Raw genomic sequence first — 18,148 nt, forward strand, 5'->3', positions numbered from 1 at the left:
ACGACCTAAAAAGGCCACAAATTGAAGGAAAAATTTGTATTTTCCCCATGGTGGTTGTATTGAACTTATGCTGAAGCCATGGCATCAAGAAGAGGCTCAAATTGTCTGTGGTTACAAGACAAGTGACAATGAGAATCAGTATATGCAAGCCTGTCGCGTAGCCAAGCGAGGGCCCGGCCTTGAAATATGCTACATAGTTGTTTCTTCTTGATACTGGCAAATTGACATTTTTGGCCACAAGAACGATCTAAATAGGTCACAACTTTAAGAAAAAATTCGTATTTTTCCAAAGGTAGCTGTATTGAACCTTTGGTGACGTCAGGACATCAAGAAAAGGTTCATGTTGTCTGCAGTTAGAAGACAAGCGACAATGAGAATCGATATAGAAGCCTGCCGCTTGCAGAGTGCCGGGGCAATTTACTATACATATATATATATATATATATATATATATATATATATATATATATATATATATATATATATATATATATATATATATATATATATATATATATATATACATAATTCGCCTTGCCCAGTTCGAATTCATCATTTATCTTGATCGAGCCCCGCCTCATTACTGCTGTAAAATCCCAGGCCTATTCGTCACATTGGGTGTGCCACTACTGTTTATTTATGATTTCTCTTTTAAAAAGAAAGAGCTCTGATATCATAAATACAATTTTTGTTCTAGATAACTAGTTAGTTCTAGAAGCCGAGAGAGACAAAAATCAGCTACTCTAAATTTAGCACTACGTTTCCAATTTTCTGTTATCTATGTCAGGTTTTCTATGTCCATTTTTTTTTAAGGTCCTGAAAGATATTTAATTCTTATCACCTGGTTTCTTGAATGGAAACTTCCTAGGAGGTCTTGTTGTTGATGATGACTTTCCCAAAGTCGTTCTAAAAGTAGTCACTGTAGTCGTAGTAGGTGGAGTCGTAAGAGGTTTCTCTGCTTGAGTGGTAGGAGGGGTTGTAGTGGTGACTAGTTCTTCGGCTAATATTGAAACTGAAACTTCTGTCATTGTATTTCCAGCGTTTACTTCAGCAGTATCTGATTTGAAATCTTCGTTTGATGCTTCTTCGTGGAAAATAGTTACCATTGAGTTCCTCAATTGCCTAAGAAAGAAAGGTTGTTTAGTTTCAGTGGCGTTATCTGGAGGGAGGAGGAGGTGGAGCGGGGGTGTCATGTGCTAGGAAAGTAGTTTTGAGGCCAAGGAACCAATAGCTACAAAAAATTACCAAATTTCCTTGCTAAAAAGAAGTTGCCTGATGAACTTCCTATACTCTCTAACATATATAACATTAACACATATTAAATTTTTATGTAATATGTTTACAGTTTTGTGACGCAAGTTCTAAAGTCCAATGTCAAAATAAGAAATAGATCCAGTCAGTCACTCTGTTGTTTTTATTAAGGGGGAGGGAGGCTGTCAAGTGTCCCAGAAAAAAGTTTTTCGACACGAGATTGTTAGAGAAGGTGATTGGAGTTTTCTTAGAGACTCTAGATAGAAATTTCTTTAATTTTTTTTTCTCTTGATAAGAATTTAAAAGTAAAAAAAAAATATTTCTACATTAACAGATGTAGACCTATTTGTGAAGATTGCTTCTATATCTATACAAGTCTTAGAAAATATGATTAACTGATCTGATTATTCAAACCACATAGGTTTAAAACGAAAAAAAAGTAACCGTAAAATCTATTTTTTCGTTTTTTAAGTTTTTTTTTTTAACGAGTACTCAGGTGCACTCTGAAACTGGTTTAGCCAAGCTTATATAAGTGATGCAGACACAGGTTTTGTTGCCACTACAGTATGAATGATGTTTCATCCATAGATTGTTTTCAGGCTAAATAATTTCTTCAAATGTTGTAATTTTTTTTTAGATTTTCGTAGAATTATCTTTTAAGCTGCCAATCTCTAAAAGAGGCTAAATCCTTAGAATTCCATCTCACACGGGTCAATTTCTGCTTTAGAATTTTTCATGGCAATGATTGCCAATAATCATTATGGGAAGCTGATAACTGCCGCATTAACCAGCTGTACAGCAGAGTAGGAAATATTCAAAATACAATAAATTATAATTCGTTAAAATCAAATTTTGGTTAAAGTTCCAATTTTAATAGAATCCTTCCAGAATTTTCTAAAAGTAAGCAAGTTCTTTTGTGTATACCTCAGAGCTGTAACAATATGAAATAAAAGGAATTTAGGCTAGTGTAAGATGTCAAAAAATGGAGGGGGGTGACATTTGTTCCTCCTACTGAGACATAGAACCACCACTGGTGCTTAGCTGGTTGTTTTATTTATTTTAAAATAATTAGAGGTAGGTATCAGAACAAAGCATAGTTAATATGCACACATTCATAGCTCATCCATTGTACTCTTTCGGCTAAAGTAACTCTTCAGCCTGCCGTAGAGAAAATGTCCTAGGTTTTACTAATTTTCGACTTATTTTCGACTCGGTCAAAAATTCCGGGGGGGGGGCTGGGGGGTTTAAACCGGGTAAACCCCCCCCCCCCCCTGGATACGGCCTTGGCGTGCAACCTTTTAAACAAAGTGCAAAAGATAACTCTTCGAGGTTTTAATTATAATAATATAATACATTAAAACTAATTAAAAAATTAATAGAATTTGAACAAGAAGAAAGACTTGCAACTTATAAGTAATCACTATTCATCTTAAAGAAAATTCAATTAATAAGCAATAAGGGAACTACTCCCTTGCACCGTGCGTGATTGAAACACAGAGGTTCAAAGCTTCACTTATGTGCATGGATAGTAAATAGTAAGACAATGTTGTCAAAATAGATTAGATAATGGTCCTCTTTTATTAATAATTTGTTTTGTAAGTTGTTACTGGAATTTTAAAAAGATAACTTTACAGAAAAGAAATATAGACGAACAGAAATTACGTATTTTGCCGACAAAACCCAAGAAGTGAAGTTAGGTTAATCCTAATGAAATATACCAAAATATGATGCAAATATAGTACTTTAGTAAAAAAAATTATCGAAACTATAACAGAGAATGATGGAAAGCAGTCCACCCAGAACGAATTATATTAAATACCTAACATAACCACCTCTATGTGTTAAAGCTTTAGTTAAAATATACCTGCAAAATGTAGTTTATCCCCGTCAGGCTAAGCTGATTATTTTCGAGTACACATGAGAGAAATCGTTTTAAACAGGTCAAGAACAACAGTGTGGTTGGTATAATACGTAAGTATCTGAACGGGAGTTTAGCAACTCAATATTTCCCCCTGTCTTCTCGCCCGAAACCCCTCTTTAAGAGCTTTTGCGTGATTTGCATTTCATTGCTTGGCTGCCTAGTATAACTGTCGGTGGCAAAAAAGCCAAAACTATGCAGATTATTTTACTTTTCTAAGGGTTAGGAAAAGACGAGTAGGCTAGCAGTACTCTAGGCCTGGGGTATCCATAAAATGTTAAGATACAACCACTCGGGCTTTCCCGGAACACAGAGTAATCGGAGGGTAACCAGCCCGGTTTCTCCAAAAGACATCCGACCAGAAAATTGAGACAACAATTTTGTCCAAAATTGTCCCAAGGTCAAATAATTGTAACTCCACGGTTAGCATAACCCCTACAACTCCGGAGGCAAGAGCTCTAAGTTATACAAGTTGCCAATTGTTTACTTTTTTATTATTGTGAAAAGGGGGTATGTCCAATCTTTGGTATCAAAAACTGTTAGAGTATTAAGGTGAAACTCTTAAAAAATATTTAGAAGGATATAAACCATAATGACAACTCACAATGTGCGTTCTGGTTTTCAAAAAGACGTATCAGCAATATCCATTAAACGGCTGAGGGTATTAAGTTGAAACTTTATGGGTAAGACGAAGAGTGGTCGGAGGGCAACGTCTCCTCCTTGCCCTGATAGATGCCCATCCCCACAATACTGATCAGCATTTTGAAAAAGCCATTTCGCTCAAAATTGCCAAAAGGTCTAATATTTATGCCTCCAGGAATGGTAAGCCTTTTAGAGCCTATGCGCAAGGATACTGGGTCGACTGTTATGTAATATAACTTGATAGTCAAATAACTATATATCTATATAACTATAGTGTCTATAGTCATATAATTAAAGCCATATAACTTAATGCAACCATTTTTGGTTTCTCTTCAGTATCCATTTAATATTGCCTTGCAGATATATTTTTTTATAACCGTTTCTGGGTGAAGAGGGATCCAAAACTGAACATCATCTTAGATATTACAAGAAGGTGTGAAGCAGAAACAGTTGAATTTTTTTATCAATTCAGTCTAATATTCAACTGGACGTTTTTGAAAAAATTTAAAGCTACGAAATGTTAATTTTTTGTGGTCATTTCTTTTTTGATCTTCTTGCACCAACTTGACTTAAAAATGGGAGAAAACCCGGCCATGCTCGATGCTTCGTTTTTACCGGATCAACATAATTATCATCTCCTCGATAGACGAAGAAATCAAAATATGTAAAAAAAAACGTGAAATCAAAAATGAGCAAGAAAAATTTTAGATTGAAGACCCAACGCCATAGATTTGACTTGATAAAGAGTAAGGTGCCTCTTATGCATTTTTATCGCTACTTTGTATAGAAGGAGGCGTTGTAAGAACTTGGGAGGGGCTAGTTTGACTAAATTATAGCAGTCTAATTAGGATTCAATAGTATTTGGAGGGCAACCAGCCCCCTTCTGGGGTCTTTTTGTCCTTGGGTAGCCCCTGTAGCTCCCTTGGCATTAGAAGAAAATTTCAAAATAGGCGTTTGACGTTTTTCGGGCAAAATTTCTAACGGGTCAGCCAATTGGAAACACTGTTTACTTATGCTGTGTTGAAAAAAACTATTCTTTTTTAGTCCCGTTGGTAGATTTGTTTTCGGTTTGAAATTAAAATATATGCTTTATGCGTGTCTGCAATCTCACCTTCTTTTTTCTTTTCTAACTCTTGTTTGTTTCCGGTGCTGCAACTCATACTCATTCCTTGTTATTGCAGCTGCCCATAAGTTTCTAGCTCTAAATCATGGGGGGGGGGGGGGCTCTAATTACGGAGTAAGGGTAGGGGATTTGATTGCCCCTTAAAATTTCTTATGGTTTTTTGATCGAAAAAAATATTGCCCCTATAAAATATTGTTGTGCATATTTTTATTAATAAAAAAATCATTACCCTTCCCCTTACATTGGCTGGCGCAGCTGCTAAAACATTCCATTCAAGTTTTGGAGAGATAGGGAGGAGGGTGTATTTTTCAAAGTCTAGGTAGGTCAATTTGCTGTTTTTCATTTTTTTCAATGAAAATACTGAAAAAGAGCTATTTCTCAGTGAAAATACCCAAAAAGGGGTATTATTCAATATCTTTGATTTTGGATCAAATGCCCCGCCCCAACTGACGACACTTTTCTTTAAAGTCAGAGTTAAAATAAGCATTCAGCCATAATTCATCAGTTCCTCGTTCTTTGTTAAAATCAACCTTGACAAATCAGTCACTTTACAAGCACATTGCAAAATGGGAAACCAGTTTTGTGGAAAAACAATGCAAAGACACCTATTGCGCGATGAACCAGAATCTTGAAAAACCGACTTCATTTGAATTCAAAAAACAAATGTGACTTCAAGTCATTCACCCAATAGAAAACGTAAGGAATTTACCTGTCTAATCTTTAGGCAAAATTATAGCCACACTTTTCGATAAAATAAAAATTGTTCATGACTGCAGCGGCAGTGGCAGTTCTAGCCTCTCTTGCGCACATGGCAAAATATTGAGCAGCACCCCCTGTCTCCCAAAACATTTTCCAGCCAAATCAAAAAAAAAGTTCATTTATTTAAAATTAAAATATTACTACTTTTGTAGAAAGCGGTAAGCGCGCGACAAACGTATTGAAGATCAGATAGGATAAAATTCGGTACTTATACGCTGCATAAAAATAGGCATTACACTCCGATTTTTCGAAGGATTTTTCACTCCGGGATTATATTTAAACTTTAGTTTTTTGGGGTTTAGAGGGACTAAAAGGTACCTAAGTTGGGTTGATTAGGTAAGGTTACGTATTTAGTATATGCTATGCTTTACTTCCACCCCCCTCCTAATGTGCAAATATATAGCCCAAATTTGTTTCTGAACTATTATATTTTCATCCTATCTTGTTTTATTTCATTAACGTTAAGGAAACTTCACTTTTCGCGCGCTTACCGCTTTCTACAAAAGAACCAAATTACTTTTCAATTTATTAATTGATAGCATGATTTTTAAGTAAGTACCGTTTTGCGATTCCACCGCCGCAGCACTATGGTCGGCGTTCTGCGCATGCGCGCTGGTTACCTACATCTCTTGTCTACGCACTGACGCCATTACAGTCTGATTCGTCATTGTATATGCTGTTTACTGAGTGTTTAAGATACCTCCGACAACCGCGAGTCCCGCCGATTGTGAAGCATGGGCTGTTATACGATTTCTTAGTGCTAAAGGCGTAAAACCAATCGATATTCATCGTGAGATCTGTGAAGTTAACGGACAAAACATTATGAGTGATGGAATAGTAAGTAAATGGGTGAGAGCATTTAAAGATGGCCGCACAAATGTGCATGATGAAGAACGGAGTGGGGGTCCTTCGGTCTTTAATGAAGATTTGGTTCAGAAAGTGGAAGAAAAGGTGAGAGAAAACAGATGCTTTACAATTTCATCAGTGTGTGACTGGTTTCCTCAATATTCTCGTAGTGTTTTGTATCGCATTGTGACTGAGCACTTCAATTACCGGAAATTGTGTTCACGTTCGGTTCCAAAAATGTTGACGGATTTGCACAAAACCCAACGTTTAGGCAGTGCAGTGACTTTCCTTGAGCGGTAACACAATGAAGGCGAAGATTTTTTAGACCAAATTGTTACTGGTGACGAAACATGGGTGGCCTACGTCACACCAGAATCAAAACGCCAATCCATGGGATGGCGACATTCATCATCACCCAAAACAGTGAAGTTTAAGCAAACAATTTCTGCCCGGAAAATTACGTGCACAGTTTTTCGGGACAAATACGGAGTATTGCTAGTGGAGTTTCTGCCTCGTAATGAGACAATCAATGCAGCGTCTTACTGTGAGACATTGAACAATCTGCGTCGTGCAATCCAGAACAAAAGACGTGGCAAGTTGAGTAAGGGTATCATTTTGCTGCATGACAATGCCCGTCCACATGTGGCTAATCGGACCTAAGATATCATCAAATCTTTTAAATGGGAAACTCTAGATCATCCTCCATACAGCCCTGATCTGGAGCCCAGCGACTACCATTTGTTCCTGCGCTTGAAGAAACACCTGGGTGGTCAGCGTCTTCAAGACGATAACGAAGTCAAAACAGTTATGATACAGTGGTTAACAAGTCAGGCGGCAGAATTTTATGAGGAGGGTATTAAAAACCTGGTGCCACTTTATGACAAGTGCCTCAATATTCACGGAAATTATGTAGAAAAATAGATTAAGGTACAGGCTTTCATGTAAAAATAAAATTGTTGCGATATCTTTGCACGTCTTTTTTTCATTCCAAAACGGTACTTACTTAAAAAACATACCTATAAACTTTTGTCCTTTGACTTGGTTAAGTAAAATTTACACAACTATGTTTGTATATCTTGAACAATTATAAAAATTGGGCATAAAATTTTGAATAAAATGACCTCTACCTGCAGCTATACAGAGCTTTTGGTAGGCGCAAAAAAAGGGCGAAAAACAAGCTAAAATATATGAAACCAAACAGCTTAAGAAGCTGAAGTTTTCCTTTGAAGGTGTAGCTGTATTTGGGAGATCAACAGATTTTTAGTGTCTGAATTTTTAAGTATAAAAAGCGTTGTTAAATGCAATTATTTAGTTTCACTACTACAATTAAAAACTCACAGCAGCACCAAGCCGCCCTAGACCACCACAGATACGTAAGCTCCTCCTCTCTCCCAATCTATCCAAGATATCCCTCTTTACATCCTCCCAAGAAACTTCTCCCTTAAATCCTTCCTCGTGAGATACTCCCACCGCATTCGGGGACAACCTGCTCTTTTGGCCCTAGATTGTTAGCCGACAAGGATGATCTTTGGCGATCTGTCAACCCAACAATACTGAGGAAAATGGGGAGCAGTCCTAGAACCTTCATAATTTCGAAGTAACCAAAACAGAAGTCTTAGATAGCCATGCACGTAATACAAGTGTGAATAGGCTTAAGACTGGTTCAGACGGCAAACGGGATTGTAATTAATGTACTTGGGGCTTTAAGCTTGACTTTTGTGAAGACAGCAAAACAACCAACCCTACCTTGGATGAAATTTTGAGGATATTCTACATCTTACTGTTATCTGAAGCATGTGCTAGTTTGATAGTGTTTGCTGCAGGTCCAACATTGGCTCAATCCAGCCTGGACTGATTCACCTTGTTATAAAAGAGGAAATATAGGGTATGCTTGACGTCATTACAATCATGCCAGCCAAGCGGCCACAATGGCTAAGCTTCTTTTATCCAAAGTTCAAGGTATACGGGTCTTGGTCTAAGCTGTCACAAAACCTGGAATTCCATTGACATTATGCATTAGCATCTCCAAAAAACCAAACAAGAAGAAGAAGAATCGTTGGTTTCTTCAAACCATATTCCTGCTTTTGAGTGGAAAGCGGTGTTCAAGCTGGAATTAGTTTCAAATATGAATAAAGAATAAAAGAATATAAATACACAATTAAAGAATATAAATAAAAGAGTGGGAGAAGGGGTTCTTCGGTCTTCCCTATTATTTTTCTTGGTTTCTTGGAGTGTAATTATATATCCATGTGTCTAACTTTATTGCCCTGTAAATATTGCAAAAATAAAATAAAGCAAACAATTTATTTTCTTAATTTATGTCAAAATTTAGCATTTCCAGGAAAAAATTAAATACTCACTGTAAATGTGTATCAAAGTCTGGTGTTTCCTGGAAAAATTCAGTAAAGCCGTCATCAATAGGGCTTGAATCTGTTGCAACATCAAGTTCCAATTCTTGAAATAGCGGGTTTTCTCTGGCATTAAAATCAGATTCAAATTCAGCCGCCAAAATTTCTTGAGAGTTAAGTTGTGCTCCGCTCAAGTTTACCATTGATAGCCAAAATATTATAGGGACTATGCTGAAAAGTAAATTAGTTTTTAAAGGCCTAATTGTTTCAAAATTAATAAAATATGCAGGTAAAGAGAGGGTGTTTAATGCCCACCTATTTCCTTTAAACCCCAATATTTTCAACCCGGTAGTAAATCCTGTATGCATACCTGGAAGAGGATCAAAACATTATTCGTGTTTCTATTTTTCAGTATTGATGGATTCGAGCCCACTATCATTTTTTTTTAAATACAAATTCATTTATTAATCTACAATTTGTAGATCTTTCTGATTTACAATCTGTAAAAATTCCTAATCTTTACTTTATTGCTTTCTGTTTCATAGTTCTATTCCCTCTGATTCTCTATTGGCCACCAGACAGATGACAGGTCACACATGACAGGTCACGCATGACACATCCCAGATGTGTCATGTGTCACACATTACAGATGACAGGTTACACACAGGTCACAGATACAGATGAGTATAGTCGTAAAGTCTTGTATAATAAAGTCAATTCATCTCTGCCCCAAATATTTCAGTTACCATCAGCTTTAGATGATCAGATCTAATCAGCTTTAGATTGCCATAAGATTATCAGAGTCCAGCCTTCTGAAATAACAGTGGTGAATTAAAAAAAAGAAAACCTCGGAGGGGTCAACACATTTTTCAACAATACAGCCGTACATTAAATGGTTCACAGTATAAATTGGTAGGCAATTTCTATTGTATCCAGAGTAAGGTATATCAACATCAGTGGCGGTTCTGGTCCCTCTTGCGCCCAGGACGAAATCTTGATTAGCCCCCTCCTCCTGTCTTCCAAAAATTTTCAGGCCAAATTTCAACATAATTTTTGATTATTAACAAAATTTTAATTCATTGGCAAAATTTTCCATTTATTTAGATCGGGCCTTTCTTACTTTTACCTGTGCAAAATGATTAATTATCTTGTTAGAAATGGTGATGAAGATTTAGGAAAAATTAAAATTTCAGATTCAATTCGCTTATACTTACTGCCAATAGCGCCCTTTACTTTATTTTAAACAAAATTAAGTTTCGAAAATGACAAATGATTATAACTGTAAATTTTTTTATTTGAAATTTTGCGCCCCTAAAATTTTTACACCCGAGGAGAGTGCCTTGTCTGTCCCCCTTCTAGGACTACCTCTGATCAAGATAAAAATAAATAGTTATCAACACAAAACTGTTGGAGAGAGTGAGCAAAAATCCAAAAGCAAAATGATGTGTGCATGGGGTGAAGTGAGTCCTGAAGGGGGCAATTACCCCCTGACCCATGGCAAGTTATACCCTGTAGATTCGTGACAAGATTGCTGTGACTTTTCCTGCAATTTCCTATAACACATTTGATCTTATCGCTAACCCCTCCAGGTAAAGTAACCTAACCCCTCCAGCTTGGACCCCCAATTCAAGTTTTTCCTTTAACCCCGCAATACTCAATTTGATTGTATGCCATGGCCATAGATATTAAATTCATAACTGGCCAATGCTAAAATAAAAAATTCTCAGTAAAACTCCCATGAAACAAGACCAGCGGCGATTCTAGCTTCTCTTGTGCCCCGTGGAAAATCTTGATTAGTACCCCACCCTCTATCTCCCATAAAATTTTCAGACCAAATTTTAACACAATTTTGATTTATAAACAAAAATATTTTTAATTTCTTAATTAAGGAACAATTTATATTTCAATTTAATTATTTTAATTATTTGTATTCAATGATTTTTATTTTTATTTATTTTATAAATCGATAATTTATCGCTTATTTTCCTTTATTAACTGCACCATTTTCTTAATTTTAATAATAATAAATTTCAAAAATTATAAAATGACTATAACTATTAGATTTATTTGAAATTTTGCTCCATAAAATTTCGGTGTCCGGGACAAGCTGTTCCCTCCTAATACTACCTCTCAACAAGACAGATTAAAAAATGAGTTGATTGTGAAATACATAAAAAATAAAATGAGAAAAGAGACACTGTTGTTAAAAACATCACATGATTAATAACAGAAAGAAAACGTTTAAAACTTTCATACTGAAGGAGTTCTTCTTTCTGTTAATTAATGTTTATTTTGTTTTTTATTTCAATTTTACGTAGATTGTTTCTACTGTACATTCATTCATACAGTTGATCGTTCATACATTATTATTCGTTCTGGCTTCAGGGCGGTGGTTCTGGCTTCTCTTGCGCCTGGCGGAAAATCTTGATTAGCGCCCCACCCTCCATCTCCCATAAAATTAATGTAATCTCCATGGTCGAAGGTACTTTACCGTAGGTTTCGCAATACCCCCTCTTGTATAGTTCCTCTCCCACACCCCTTAGAAATTTAAAACTAAAGAAAAACACGCTTTGAAATACAAACTACCTACGAAATGAAATGCCATTTATTCATTTCCATGTTCAATAATGGACGGTGGCTGCCGTGAAGATGTTAAAAGCAGAATAGACATGGTTTGGGGTGTTTTCTCACAGTTGAAAAAAGTTTGGAAGAATAGGAAGATAATACTGCGAACCTAAATTAGAATATTGAAAGTTACAGCGATAACAGTGGTCAAATATGGTTCTGAAGCGTGAGCACTCCGAAAAACAGAGGAGGATTTTCTAAATGTTTTCCAGAGAAATTGCCTACGGATTGTTTGGGACACCTGACTGACTGGCCGTTTTTCAAACAGTAGGCTATGCGAAAAATGTGGTTCAATCCCGCTTTCCAGGGCTATGATGAGAAAAAGGTTGATGTGGCTAGGGGACGTTCTGCGGATAAAGGATAACAGATTGCCAAAGATTGTCCTTTTCGGCCAACCTTCTAGGGCTAAACGGAAAGTAGGTCGTCCACGGTTGGGGAGGTAAGACGTTGTAAAGAAAGATTTAAGGGAAAGGAAACTTCCTGGGAGAGGGAAACTTTGAATAGATTAAGATGGAGAAGAAGTGTACGTAGCTGTGTTGGCCTCAGGCGGCTTGGTTCTTCAATGAGTTGTTAGTAGTAGTAGTAGTAGTTGGCTAGCAGTTGTTGTAAATTCTTAAAGATAGCGGTTTTGACGCGCCTCTTAAACTCTTTATTTACGTGACAAATATGCAATTACGGTAAAGAATACGACATCTCCTAGGAAATTTCTGTTTTTGATTTCGAGCACATATCTTGTGCGAAAATTTAAGGGATATCAGAAGTAAAAAGTAAAAAAAAGAAGTAGAAGTAAGAAGTAAAGAAGTAAAGAAGTAGAAGTAAAAAAATGGTCCTTAAAAAGAAATCATGTTGGAAATATTTGATTTCATCCCTTATGTTAAACAAAGATCTTTGTGTAAAATTTATTGTGTATGTTAGAAGAAAACGAGCTAAAGTTAATTTAAAAACAGTATTTTTTCTTACGGAAGTAAAGAGCTAAGTTGAAATTCAATTACTGCTTCGCCAACTTCGTCGGAACAAAAGTTATTGCTTCACCAACTACTGCGCTAGATGAAGCCAACGGTATCTGTGCAACCAGCTCAGATAAACTGATTAAACAGGATGTTCACTTAGGAGCAGAAATTTTTATGAGTAGACTAACTTATAAGTCTCTCAACCAGCTTTGCCCACGCGGCACAATTGTACTGTTTTTGCTACGATTTAGAGGTCCTGGTGCAATGCGGTACATATGAGAATTTTTCTCATGTGAGAATACAAATTTTCCTACACATTTTGGTTGTACTTGCTCCTTTCTACCTCGGATATCTATTCAAGTTTTTAGTTTATCGCAAAATCTATTCCTGTTATGGCAAATTTTTAACCTGCTGTTCAGATGGTAGAAATAGGCCTCTTAAGGCACAATTTTATTTGGAAAACTGGTACAATTTATGTCGAACTGTCTGTCGGCAACACTGCTCTCAACAGTCTTTCAGCCACCAAGGGTATTGATAAATTTTTGTGATTCTCTAAAAATCTCAAGCAAGCCAGTTTTCAGTAAGTTGCTGGTACTTTTTAAATAATACTTTTTGCATAGCCATATTGTTCAGAAAAATTGAACGGTCCAATAACTAAGCCCTTGGAGATGGCAAGACCCCCCACAACCCCTGGGGAAAGGTCTTTAATTTATGAAATTTGCCCATTGTTTACGTATAGTATTTGTTCTTGGGAAATGTGCATACATTTTTAGGGTGGAGGGAGCGCAAATTTTCAGCTGGGTCCCCAATTCCACGGGGATAATTTTCCATGAGGACGGAAGTTCCCGGAGGGTGAACTTTGGATAGGTACTTCAACTTGTAAAAGAGTTTAGGATGGACATTATGAAAAGAACTTGTTCTGAAATGCCCTTTGAAAAGTATTGCTTGGTGTTGGAGCATTCAAAAAGGCAGTATAGTAAAGTTATGGGTGAAAAGGATAGGTACTTCAACTTGTAAAATGGGTTTAGAAAGGACATTAAAAACATAAATTGTTCTGAAAGGCCATTTGAAAAGTATTGCTTGGTGTTGGAGCATTCAAAAAGCTGTAAAGTAAAGTTGTGGGTGAAACAGATGGGTACTTAAATTTGTAAAATGGGTTTAGGCCGGTTACTAAGAAAAGAACTTGTTCTGAACTGCCTTTTGAAAAGTATTGTTTGATCTTGGGATGTGCAAAAAAGTCGTAAAGTAAAGTTGTGGGTGGGAAGGATGGGTACTTCAACTTGTAAAATGGGTTTAGGATGGACATTAAGAAAATAACTTGTTCTGAAAAGATATAATAAAGCCTTAAAAAAGTATTAAAAAATGGTGCGGGGACTCTTTGGGGACCCAGGGGGGGTATTTGGGGGTCCGGGAGGCCCTTGGGGGCCGGGTGGTCCTTTAGGAGCCCGGTGGACCTTTGGGGACCGGGGGCTTCCTTCGGGGTTGGGGTAGGGGGATCGGAGCCCTTTGGGGTTGGGGTAGGGAACCTCACGACACTGTTCAAATGGAACTTGTGTATTATAACGACCACAGAGTTTCACCCTCAAATCCTCTTCTAAATCCTCTTCTAAAATCCTCTTTTAAAATGTCTCTAACTGTTTCGCCCAAATAATTCCTTAAAATATCTAAAACGCTTTCGCCCCAATAACTCCTAAATGTAATTTATGCGTGTTCCTTTTGTTTTGACATCCCTGCGCTGTCACATTTGAAATTCCTATGAAACCCTTTACCGCGTTAATCTCTTCATCTCTAAGATTAAAACAATCGCCCGGAGATAATTCTCCTTTCGTGACAGATCAATCAACCTTGACATCATCCGTCAGAAATTAATAAACTTCGTCCGGAAACAATTCTCCTAGACTAACTCCAAAGATATTAATAAACCTTGAAAACATCTGTCCGATATTAATAAACTTCACTCAGAAACAATTCTCCTGGATGAACACCAAAGACAATAATAAACTTCGCCCCGGAAAGAATTCTCCTGAATGAACACCAATTTCTCGGAAACGTGTTTTCCCTAGGGAGGCTATGCCCATATATGATGAACCGTCGGACTGACAGCACAGGTGTTCTCCCTAGGGACTCTATGCCCATATATGGTGCCCCGTCACGAGTCAATAAGGCCTTTCTACTGAGGCGGTTCATTATAATGGAAATGATGGGTTCTAGAGCCCTTTTTAAGTGACCAAAATAATTGGAAGGCAACTAGGCCCCGTCCCATGCCACCTTTTTTCCAAAATCGTCCGATCAAAATTTTGAGATATATTTTTCTTCAGCATGCTTTTAAGGCCCAATAACTATGTCTTTAGAGATAAAATGACCCCCTACAGCCCCTGGGGAAAGGTTTTTAAGTTATTGGCATGTTGTTTTATTGGTTATTGGGAATATACATACATTTTTCGGGTGGGGAGGGGAGGAAGAATTTTCTCCTGGGAGGATTTTACATTGGGAAAAGTTTACATGGAAAGGGAAGTTTCCAGGGGGTGAACTTTTTAGGGGTAATTTTACACTTGATGAATTTGCCAGAATTCCTTTACGAAAGTTCTTTATGTCTTTCTTTTTCTTTACCGATTCAATTTTAGGCGTGGAGATGTTAAGGGTAATTGTCCGGGTCAAATTGTCAAGAGGATATTTCTGCGGGAAGGGGGATTTTTCCTTGGAGGTGGAGCCAGGTATCCTGGCGTTATTAAAAAACGATCGAATATTAAATTTTAAAAAACCGAAAGTAAGGAGCAACGTTTAAACTTAAAACGAACAAAAATTATTACGTATATGAGGGGGTTGCTCCCTCCTCGACACCTCACCCTTTACGCTAAAGTTAAAATTTTGCCCCAATTCTTTTAAAACAACTATGGAAACAAAAGCGTTATTTAATTAGAACAATAAGAAGTTTTTTTTGAAGTGCTAAAAAATTGTAGCGTGAAGAGTGAGGCAGTGAGGAGGGGGGAAACCCCTTCATATATGTAATAAGTTTTGTTCGTTTTTAAGTTTTAATATCGCTCCTTGCTTTCAGTTGATTTTTTTTTATTTATTTAATGAAGCTTAGAGATAAAAATTTCTCTAAAGGCAATGAAAAAAGTATGTCAATTAAAGTAAAAGCATATAAAAATGGAAAAAGTAATTAATTTAAAAAATTACACAAAACAATAGCATACATACAAAAACTAGTTGAGCAATGATGAAGCATTGGACGGATATTTTTTAACAATATCGACAGTTTTGAACATGGTTATCAAACATCAAGGAATTTAATGCCTTTAGACCCAATTGTTTATAAAAAGTAATGCATTATCAAAGTAGTTTGGTTGAAGTAAAACATTAAAACTAAGATTTAGAAAATCAAATGAAAAATTTCAATTCAGTATTTTTTGTTCAATCTTGAACACCAAGAAAAAATATATTTGGCACCGATTTGTTTCGAAACTGTAAAAAATTAAATCTTTTTCAAAGTGACAACTAGGTAAACATAATCATTCCTGAAAAGATAGATAAATGATAATAAAACTAAAAAAAACATATCCGTTCAGGGGGAAAATACAAAAATTCCCAGCATTCCGTTCAAGGGAAACATTTATGATTATAGTGGCTTCTCATATCAGCTCATGGGTACTCTGGCAATGCAAGCAAAAGTTGACAGTATATTTTTACGGAAATTGCCCCTTATTAAGTTGTTTTCCTTGTGTTTTCTTTAATTATACGAATTTTCTTGGGTACTAATAACAGCACTAATTACTAATAAAAAAAACATATTTAGGATAACCATAAGAAACTGACTCTTTGATCGAATGTTATCAATAGTTAGGCTCTTACACTTTCAATATAGGGTCAAAATCTATTGACAGGCAGTCAACAATGGGGCAACACACGTTTTTTCTACGTTTTTTGCATATTCTGCTTTTTTTCTTCTGGTTTCCTAATAATTACTTTATAGTCCCAAATTTCCGGGAGGGCATGCCCCCCCCCTCTGCCCTCCTGCCGGTGCCCATGGTCCAGTACATAAGCAAACATGTTAAGAAAACAATTCTTACTTCTAATATGCAGAATAATCCTAGTTAATATATTTTACGGGGGGATAACCTTTATCTTCACTTCTTTAATTGTATTTCCAGTTTTTTTATCACATTTTTGAATATTTGTGTCTATTCTATAAATTTTGGAAATCCTTTATAAACAAACACCCAAGTGCAATCTAACTAATTCAATCTAAAGTGACCTAACCTTATTTAACCTAAATTGTCAGTATGTGTCTATAAATATGTTTTGGTAGGTAGTATCGATGGTGCCTAACTACAAATTTAAATTATTTGAAAAAGAAAAATGCAGCCGAATTCATGTTTGTTTATCGGAATTTGTGTTAAAAAAATTGTACAGCAGGGAAAGAAGTGAAGATAAAGGTTCTCCCCCTGCAAAATATGTTAAATCGAATTATTTTTTATATTATGAAGTAAGAATTATTTTATTAACTTGTAACCTTATTAACTGGGCTGCTCCTAGACTTACACCCAAAACTGAATTTCAGCGAGTCAAAAACGAACTATCTGTTATTTGACGCATCACGAGGTGAAAAACAACGAAGAAATATATTGTTATGACTATATATGGGACACTTAGGAGGCTGGGGGGGCGGGATTGTCAGAAAAGCGACCATGATATTTGGATAACGCATAGAATGTGGAATTTAATGGCACTATTTATATTTTGTTAATATGTTTCTTTCAGAGGAGCACTAACTCCACATGTAACTTTTTACCACATCATATTATTGACTTACGAATAAAGTTAATATATCACTCCATGCCTTTTTTTATGCTCTTTACGAATATAATAATCATTTTTGTCGGAAATGAATTTTAGCCCCCACCCCTATATAGACCAATTCAGGGTATATATTTGCACATTAGGGATCGGGGGAAACTTTAATCTTACCTCTCATTTACATCAGAAACAAAATTTACCCTCATCCCCCCTAATGTGCAAATATGTACCCTGAATAGGTATAAATACGGGTGGGGGTAAAATTCATTTCCAACAAAAATAATTATTATATTCGGAAAGAGCATAAAAAAGGCATCGAGTGGTATGTTTACTTTATTCGTAAGTCAATAATATGATTTGGTAAAAATTTACCACTCCATAGTGTTACCTTATATTTGAAAAGAGCATTGAAGAGAGAATATTTTTCCTATCTAATTTCTGCTCTTTATTCCACCTTCCCAAAATATACCTAACATCTCACCTTCCAAAGGGCTGCATCTCCATACCAAATAGGTTCATATCCAAACCAATTTATTACTTCGACTATTTTTAAGTATCAGTTAAATCAAAACTTTGGTAATAAGCAACTATATAATAACTATCAGGGCGCACCAGAGGGAACAATTTGCTCAACTAGTTTTCCCACTGCGTTTTTCGTCACTAGTATTCTGGGCGCTGACCGTAGACATTTTAGTTATAAAAGTTAAGGTCATTGCTTGATTCAGAGCACATGATCCGTTTCAGCTATTTTTTCCGGCATAAAACGGTTAGAATTAATGAAGCGATAATAAGCAGTATCTCAACTCGGCAATATACGAATAAAAGAAATTCAATGGCGCTAATTTGCTTGCTTTAGTGTCCTTAAAGTAATTGATAGTTAAATTGCGGA

The 18,148-nt window shown here is 36.2% G+C and overlaps 1 protein-coding gene across 2 annotated transcripts in view; it reads right to left on the reverse strand.

Annotated features, from left to right (window-relative positions):
* LOC148953772 (uncharacterized) overlaps positions 1-17,910 on the reverse strand; it is an 87,679-nt gene extending 69,769 nt beyond the window's left edge. For both annotated transcript variants that reach the window (XM_089086810.1, XM_089086811.1), the window contains exons 1-3: positions 17,741-17,910; positions 8,900-9,118; positions 842-1,122 (exon numbers count right to left, since the gene is read on the reverse strand). In XM_089086810.1, coding sequence (XP_088942936.1) covers positions 842-1,122; positions 8,900-9,118; positions 17,741-17,778 — 538 coding nt within the window. In that variant the 5' untranslated portion in view covers positions 17,779-17,910. The remainder of the gene's footprint in view (positions 1-841; positions 1,123-8,899; positions 9,119-17,740) is intronic.
* Between the last annotated feature and the right edge of the window lie 238 nt (positions 17,911-18,148).

Source organism: Artemia sp. Qi Xiang Cuo, chromosome 3 (genome assembly GCF_049724085.1).
Source record: "Artemia sp. Qi Xiang Cuo chromosome 3, ASM4972408v1, whole genome shotgun sequence".
NCBI classification, from domain to species: Eukaryota; Metazoa; Arthropoda; class Branchiopoda; order Anostraca; family Artemiidae; genus Artemia; species Artemia sp. Qi Xiang Cuo.